The sequence below is a fragment of the Capra hircus genome, chromosome 9, assembly GCF_001704415.2.
Source record: "Capra hircus breed San Clemente chromosome 9, ASM170441v1, whole genome shotgun sequence".
NCBI lineage: Eukaryota > Metazoa > Chordata > Mammalia > Artiodactyla > Bovidae > Capra > Capra hircus.
The window spans coordinates 30,179,387-30,188,227 of NC_030816.1; the positions used below are offsets into that span (position 1 = coordinate 30,179,387).

At 43.3% G+C, this 8,841-nt stretch overlaps 1 protein-coding gene across 2 annotated transcripts in view; it reads left to right on the plus strand.

The window, feature by feature from the left end:
* The window catches only part of PDSS2 (prenyl (decaprenyl) diphosphate synthase, subunit 2), a 279,997-nt gene extending 276,902 nt beyond the window's left edge, over window positions 1–3,095 (plus strand). For both annotated transcript variants that reach the window (XM_018053102.1, XM_005684603.3), the window contains one exon: window positions 2,272–3,095. In XM_018053102.1, the coding sequence (XP_017908591.1) occupies window positions 2,272–2,430 (159 nt within the window). In that variant the 3' untranslated portion in view covers window positions 2,431–3,095. The remainder of the gene's footprint in view (window positions 1–2,271) is intronic.

Here is an 8,841-nt window from a genome sequence, read left to right on the forward strand (position 1 = left end):
AGTTCTTCGCATCAGGTCGCCAGAGTATTAGAGCTTCAGCATCAGTCCTTCTGATCTGAGCCTCTGGTCTGAGGCTATAGGTTGCCAACTCCTGAGCTAGTCTTTCAGCTTTTCTGTACTTTTAAAATATTCAAGGGACTTCCCTGGTGGTCCCATGGTTAAGATATCATGCTTCCACTGCAGGGGCCACAGCTTCAGTCCCTGGTTAGGGAACAGATCCTGCATGCCATGCAGCGCAGCCAAAAAATAGAAAAGAAAAATGAAAAATGTTTGATAATAAAAAAATTTTAATAAAGTTCTTAGGTTGGTTTTCAGAGCGCACCCCCCACCCCCACCCCAGTTCCCCTAACACTTGCTAATGAAAATAAGAGATATGTCCTTTCTTTTCCTTTTTTTTTTTTTAAATCTTTAAGCTGGTCTAATCCAAGTTCAACTACCTGTGAGGTTGTTATGCATCACGCTAAAATAGACTTGATCTTGGTGGCTGGAGTAGCTTTCCTGGCAGTGGCAAAGGGCTTGAGGAGGAAGAAGAATTAAGTCATTCTGAATATCTGTAGTGTTTTAGACACTGTCAAGCACCCTGTACTGTCTCATGCAGTACCCACCAGCAGTCCTACAAGTGAAGTGAGTGAAAGTCACTCAGTCGTGTACAACTTTTTGTGAACCCATGGGCTATACAGTCCATGGAATTCTCCAGGCCAGAATACTGGAGTGGGTAGCCTTTCCCTTCTCCAGGGGATCTTCCCAACCCAGGGATCGAACCCAGATCTCCTGCATTGCCGGTGGATTCTTTACCAACTGAGCTATCAAGGAAGACCTCATCAGATGCAAGTAGGTTCCCTAAGTAATGATGAAACAGGGAAAGGGGAGAAACAAGGAAAGGGAAGAAACAGGCTGAGAAAGAGCTAGATAGATAAAGGACTTCCATGCCTCATGAAAGAGCTTGGACTTCTTTTTTTTTCTTAGAGCTCTTGGAAGGCAGTAGAGGGTTTTAAGCAAGATCATATTTGCATTTTATAAAGAGCTCCTTGGTAGCGTGAAGGATGGAGTCCAGAGGGAAAGAGCTGGTAGTGGGAAGACTCTTCAGGAGTTGATTGCAAAAATAACCCAGGGTGATGATAGCCTGAACTAATGTGGCAATGAGAGTGAAGAGTAGATGATAATATGAGGGCTCTTGTATGAGCTAGAATGGCTGGGACTTAGTGAGTATATCAGTCAAGATGGCCACAGACAACTTGGCAGTCTCTTCAGACAACAGACATGTTTCTTGCCTACACGACAGTCTGCTCTGGATGGAGAGTCTCCATGGTGCTCACTGTGGTCACTCCCGTCCAACCTGAGCAACTTTTCCAATGAGACCAGCTGATGTACCAGAGGGAAAGCTCTGGCAGGACTCCCATGGATGGCTAAGTGCTACAGCCCAGAAGTGACACACACCATTCACGTTTCATGGACTAGAACTTGTCAATGGGCCTCACCCAACTGGGGGGTATGCAAAAAGTTCAGCCATGGATGAGCCATGGTGACTGAATGGATGAAGGAGAACTCCCAAGTATCTGGTTTAGGGAGTGAGGCAGACATTAGAGGTTTTCACTGAGAAAGAAAAGATGGAATGGAGCAAGGAGAAGTGGACTGGCCAAATCATTATTACTCTTCTTCAGCTCTAGAGGTTAACTATTGTGTTGGTCCTTTCTGGTTGTCAGGGAGAGGGATTGGAAATCAGCTCCATTTGTGAGCAAGAGTTGACCTAATGCTTTACAAAAGGCATTTTAATTCATTTGCCCCAGAGTCTTACAGCTTTAGTAATGTCGTGTTCAGATCTACTGTGTGTCTTTCTTGAATTTTCATGTGAACTATTGTGTCAACATACAGTGTAAAAATATTAGTTATTAATAGGATGTTAATGAAGTTTTCCTCACCTTAGAATATCGGGCTGCTGAATTCAAAATGCCAGAGATGTAAATGCCCTTCCACCTTCCTCACCTCCACCCCCTAGCAGGGCTCACTTCAAGCTATCGCAGGGTGGCAGTTGGGGAGGAGGTGTAATTAGGCTGATTGGAGCCTATTGTTCTGCTCTGGAGGGCTGACACCTAGCAGCCTTAGGCAATGTTAGTGCCTCGGAATCCACGGGGAATGATGTCCTCTTTAACCTCAAAAACAGAAACAGTGAATCTGTTCTGTTTCTCCCCTTCTTTGTTTTCCAGCTCCCCTCCCCAGTTTAATTGTGGTACCTTAAAAACTGACTTTTTCTGTGCATTTGTTTCTTAACAGTTGCGAGAAACAATCAAAGCTGGCAAAGGTGTGACTTCAGCTATTGACCTGTGTCGTTACCATGGAAACAAAGCATTGGAGGCCCTGGAGAGCTTTCCTCCCTCGGAGGCTAGAACTGCTTTAGAAAACATTGTGTTTGCTGTGACCAGATTTTCCTGACACCAAATTAAAAAGACTGTTGTTCGTTGGCTGAAAAAATTGGGGAAGGAGGTGATCGGGAGAGCTTTCATGATGAAATATCTAAATGTATTAATGACTTCAACAATATATACATTTTTTTTCTTCTTCTTTTTATCACCACTGCTAAATGAATACTGCCTTCTTTTTGGAACTGCTGCAAACAAAATTAGAAGAAAAAAGGTCAAGCAGTTTTCAGTTGTCATGCCAGAAGCACACTTGAGGCTTCAGTAGCAGAAATAATTAATGAGATTCACTCCTGTGACCTCAACAAATGGACAGGAAATAAGTCCTTATTGATTGGACCGAGCCAGGGATGGCGCCAGGGCGGTGGCCTGTGGTTTTCCTTCTTGAGAGGACAGGGCAAGCTGGGAGCTGCAGGTGTCAAGAGAAACGCTATCAGTGCCGGCCAGGGAGGACTGTCAAATGAAAACCCAGTGACCAGTTTGTCATAATGGAGGGTAGTCTAATGATTAAGAAAAACACATGCTTTGTCTTCTTGCAACTATGTCTTTGTATTTATAGATACAGTCTGGATATACTTTTTGCTTCTTGGTTTTTGTAAGATTTAGGGGAGGGGGTGGAAATTGTTGAAATAATAATGCCAAATATTTGAAGTAGGAGATTAAAATGTTGTCACATATTAACTTGGTTATACTAGAAATTGCCTGTTTTTCTTTCTGGACCAAATTTTTTTTCAAGTGCATTTCAAAGAACCAAACTTGTTTTTTTCTTTTAAGCTGAACAGGATGCTTTTTTCCTTTTTTTTTTTTAAGTAAATGTATTCATTTGTAATACTTTGATGTAAAGAATACCCTTAATTTTTACAAGCGTCAGATATGTAGTTGTTGTACTGGGGAATTCATTGGTGAGTTTTGTTTGTTTGCTTGTTTTTAACCTCAGAATGTCAGATTTTGGTCTTGAACCACAGACTTCCAATTACAGAAAGAACTGCAGCCTCACAGGCCTGCAATCGGACACTGTCTCTATGTGGTTCATAGGAGATGATTTTTGCGGTTTGGATGCAGGCAATATGAGAACACCGTTGACAAGAAGGCTGAGTTTACATAAATGATCTAGGTTGAGACTCAGCCACCTTTCTTCCTTATGTGGTGTAATTACAGCCCTATCTGGAGACATCGAACACAGCAAACAGATTTTATTACCTACTTCACTCAAACACTGTAAGTGAAGTCACTTCAGTTAAATTCCTTCTCCAAAAGTTACAAAATCGTTTAAGCAGGACCCAGCATGTGGCATGCAATGAAGAAAAAATGTAAGTTACAGAGGTTAAGGTATTGCATTATGAAATATTTTTAAGCATACTTGAAACATTGTAATTGTGCAGTTTACGCTACTATAATTTGAAGGCCTATAGATTTAGCTGAAGAGTACACAGCACTCTTCTGTTTGAAATGTCTTTTCTCACAGAAATTGGCTTAATTAGTAACTAGGGTTAGATGCTTTAGATCAGACTAGGTTTTAATCATTAACTTCCACAAAGGAGGAGGCTTGCTTTGTGTTCTCTGGCTGTGCAGGAACTTCAGCAAGCTGTAGGTTTTATCAAACAGATGGTCAGGCACCGGGGAACACAGCACAGGATTCTAGGCTCTTCCAGGTTTGCTTGAGCCCCAGGTTCCCCGTGTGACCTTGAACAAGGCACTTCCCTCTGAGCATCTATTTCCGCTTTTGTAAAATAAGGTTAAACAGGGAAATACATGAAGTCCCCTCCACCTTTGCTTTATTGTCGAAAAGTTTCCCATTTCTGACTCTCTAGGTAACAGAGATGCTATGTGAGATTCAGGGAAGAGGTGAAACCCAAAGAGAGGTGATGAAGGAGTGCATGAAACTTAACGGCTGACTTCTCGCCCAGCTGCCCCACAGGTGACCGAAAGAATTCCCAGCTCTCCAGTTGTGTGACTTACAGTCTTGAACTCGCTTCAGCACCCGCCTTTCTGCTTTCTTTGGTACATTTCCTACCTCCCTCTCATCTTCCCAGAAGCCCTGCCAGCCTCTGTTCTCTCTCCTGTACCTGGTGTCCTGGCTCCCTGGAAGCAGCAGCTTTGCCCTCACTGCAGAGTGACAGCTCTGCCTTTGTTAAAGCTCCTGTGTTGGCTTAGTCACTCTAAAGTATAAAACAGTGATGGTCTTCTCCACTCCCCTTCTTCAGGGATATTTATTTATTCATCCATTCTAAACCCTTGTAACTTAGGACAATCTCTAGGGAGAAATTTAGGCGTGGCGAGACACATTTAATTATACTTTTTTGGCCTAGTGCCAGGGCACTGTCAGGCAGAGTTAGTGACTTTAGTATGCCACCTCCTCCCCCCTCTGCATCACTGTCCAGTCTTTTGCTAGAGGGAAGAATTCATTCATTAGCCACTGCCCTGTTCCTTCCACCTGGACTTGCAAACCTCACTCACTTCAGCCCCTGAGCCACCTGACTTCTGCCTCCCTGTCGGTCTTTTCTTCAGGCTTAGTGAGGGCTCTGCGGGCATGCCAGGCACTCTGCTGAAGGCTTTAACAGTGCTATCTTGTTCGAATCCCATAGCTACTCTCTGGGCTAAGACTTATCCCCCATTTATAGATGCAGGAGCCAGCAGAGAGGACCACCTCTGCCTGACTGGCTTGCCTTCACACTCCCCTCCCCACTTTAAAGTCTTTCTAGACAGTGCCTCTTTCTCTCTTCCTTTGCTTCTCTCTCCAGATAAGACTCTACTCCTTTCCAAAGGTGCTTCCCGGCTGGCGCAGTGGTAAAGACTCCGCAGAGACTTGGGTTTGATCCCTGGGTTGGGAAGATCCCCTAGAGGAGGAAATGGGCACGCCACTCCAGTATTCTTGCTTGAAGAATTGTATGGACGGAGGAGCCTGGTGGGACTACAGTCCATGGGGTTGCAAAGAGTCAAACATGACTGAGCACGCACACATCTATTCACACTCTTTCCAAAGATCTTCAGCCTGCAGCCTCCTGTCTCGTGTCTCTGGTTTTGAGTCTTGGGTTTCCTCTGCTGGCTGTGAATGTGCTCAGTTCTCCCTTAAATGAAATATCCCTCACTTCCCCTGTTTATCTTTCCACTTCCACTCTTTCCCTCCTAGCATTAGCAGTACACCTTCTTACAGGCTACTGTTTAACCTTTGCAGTTCATCATTCACTGAATTCACTCCTGGGTCCCCACCATCTGGACCAGCACTGGCACTTCAGATACTCGAAGACATTTAAATCTATCAGGTCTCCCAGCACTGCTCCATGGAGATGCCTTCTTCTTGCTCACAGGTGGTGGCCTCACTGTAAAATTTACAGCCATACCCCTGCACACAGCCATCCTACATAATTTTATGTAGCCAACTGCAGCTTCCTCTCACCCCCCAGCTCCTGTGACCCACTTCCACTCTTCTCAACTATCCTTCTTTTGTGTCTCACACATCTCACTCTCAGTCCCACCCCTAGAGACATTCTTTTCTAAAATTTAAGGTTCTATTTCCCCAGGAACTGCAAAGCACTTTCCTGTGCCACTGTCATCTTCCTTTAATTCCCCCAACTTAGAAAAACAGTTTCTAAAAAACAGTTATCAATTAGATACTGATTAGATAGTTATTTGCCATATTCCTTGGTGGCTCAGATGGTGAAGCATCTGCCTGCAATGCAGGAGACCCGGGTTCAATCCCTGGGTCTGGAAGATCCCCTGGAGAAGGAAATGGCAACCCACTCCAGTACTCATGCCTGGAAAATTCCATGGATGGAGAAGCCTGGTGGGCTACAGTCCATGGGGTCGCAAAGAGTTGGACATGACTGAGCGAACTGCAAATTAATTACTCTGAAAAAAGATAAGGATTATGACTATCATTAAACTTGGTTGTGTGCTTTAGTTGATGACATTAAATCGGCATCATGTTTTTCTGCTCCTATAATGTAGTTACCTAGTCACACCTAAAAATAAATGATGGGTGACGCTGTGTGCCTGATCCAGGTCTCATTCTCTGAAGTTTGAGACTGTCTCTTATCTGTATTAATGTTATTACTATGGCCTGGGATGCAGGTGAAACCTATAAACCTGGGGTAAAACATGTATACTTCAGTGCAGAATGCTCCAAAAAGATGGAGACGTTTTTTAAGGCCAAGAACCCACAACACAATGAACTCAGGTGACCAGAAAGCAATCTGAATAATCCTTGATGATATTTCAAAACCTGATAAGTTGCTGTAATATAGATCTCTTTGGGCAAGAAGGTTTGGGAAAATTGTGTTTAATCAACAAAATTATAGCTAAAGGATACTTGTTCTTCTCGCTCTCTTTTTTTAAGACTAACTAGAAATTCCTTGGCAGTCTAGGGCTTGGGACTTGATGCTTTCACTGCTGTGGCCTGGGTTTAACCCTTGGTCAGGGAACTAGACCCTGTAAGCCAAGTGTCATTGCCAAAAGAAAAAAACAAAACGAAACAAAACAGAACTCTTAACCTGAGCAGCAGGTCCGTCACATATACAGAAAACTTGCTCTTCAGAAAACTCTTTTCACATTGCTTCCTAGATTTCTTAGTTTCAGGAAGACTTTCTGCCCCTTCATTTGTCTTCCCACTGAGAGATCCTCTTGTTAAGATCTCACCTTTCTGACCAATAGAAATTCTGGGATTTATCTTTAAAATGACTGCCTCTCAGTCCGGAGAAGGCACGCCATACCTTTGCTAAAACCCACAAGGACAGAGATAGATCGAGTTGATTTTTCAGTCTATTTAACTGTGAGGACACAATTGTTACTCCATTATTAATAGTTTCCATTACTGTTAATTACCTTTTAGTAATAATAAAATTATTTGCACTTTCTTTTTAAAACATGAAGCAATCTAACAAGACAGTCTTTTACCCCTTTCTTTGTTTCCTACCAGTCACACTAATTTCTTCTCAAATTAGCTGTTTTATTCTTTCAGAATGGTTCCTGCCTTTCCATTAAGGAGATAACATACTTTTTAGAAAGAAGGTCACCTACGGAGACACCAGAGGGGTCCACCTCTCCCTTTAGCTCCCCCACCTGCCCTTGGAGCTCTGAAGTACTAGGTTTTAGGCCTCTGCTGGTGGAGGAATGTTCTTCTTCAATATATATTTCTTATTCTTCCATAGAAAGGGAAAGTTTCGCAGGCTTTCATTCATTTTTCATAGATGCTATTTCCATCTTTATGGAAAAGCTCTATCAGCTTTCTCTCAATGTGGCCTGTTCATTTCAAAGACTGACACTGTACCTGTCACTGCATCCTGTGAGCAGATGAGTGCCGCGGCCAGCACAAGCAAGAGTCGCACCTGCACAGGGAGAGAACGGAGCGTCCCCGCTAAGAAAAATAAGAGAGAGACAAAAGATGGGGTTGAGAGGATCAGACCAAAATGGCTGATGCCTTCCTTTATTGTGCTGCAGTATATATAGGATAAAGTACGTGACTTCTGACATTCACAAGATTGTTCTTAGTCTCCAAATACAATCACAAGACCCTTGCCGTTGTGTACATCACAAATAGATAATCTATCTTCTATCAATAAGCTAATCTATCTTCTATGAAATGTTGCAAGAACCAAACGTCCTGGAGCCTTAAGGGTAATAAATTCTTCAGGGGGGCGGGACAGGGAGCTTAGGAACATGCCTAAGGCTCTGCATAACGCCGAGCAGCTCCCAAGACTTAACCCTTCACGGGCAGTCCCCCGCAGATGAGTAGGCTCCCGATTGCCCTGACTGTTGTTGGGAAGATTTCACTTTTTGATGCATTTAAGTAAATAAACACTTATGAAGAAATTTTGAAAGACAGAAAAAAATTATTCTGAATCTCACCATGCTCACATAATCAGTATCACCATGTCCTTTGTATTTCTTCCAGCCTTTTCTGCCGTGCCTATCTTTTTTTTTTGCATGATTGTAATTATATGCAATAGTATCAATTCAGTGAAGTGAAGTGAAAGTGTTAGTCGCCCAGTCATATCCAACTCTTTGCAACCCAATACAAAGAGCCCGCTAGGCTCCTCTGTCCATGGGATTTCCCAGGCAGAATACTGGAGTGGGTTGCCATTTCCTTCTCCAGGGGATCTTCCCAACCCAGGGATTGAATCCAGATATCCTGCATTGCAGGCAGATTCTTTACCATGTGAGCCACCAGGGAAGCAGTCTTCATAACCACTGTTAATAAGTAGCTTAAAGTCTACACAAGGCACCTTGAATTTCTATTCTGATTGGTTTCTCTGAGGTAAATGGGTATGTGGTAAATACTCGTAAGTCCACCTCCCAACCTGCTACTAAGAAAGCCTCTGTCATCGAAAGATAATGCCCCTGCAGGTTCTCCACAGCAGCAGGTTAAAACTGTGACATAAGTTCCCTTAAAACTCTTCAACCTGAATGGCAGTCTTTTCCATTGGTGGTT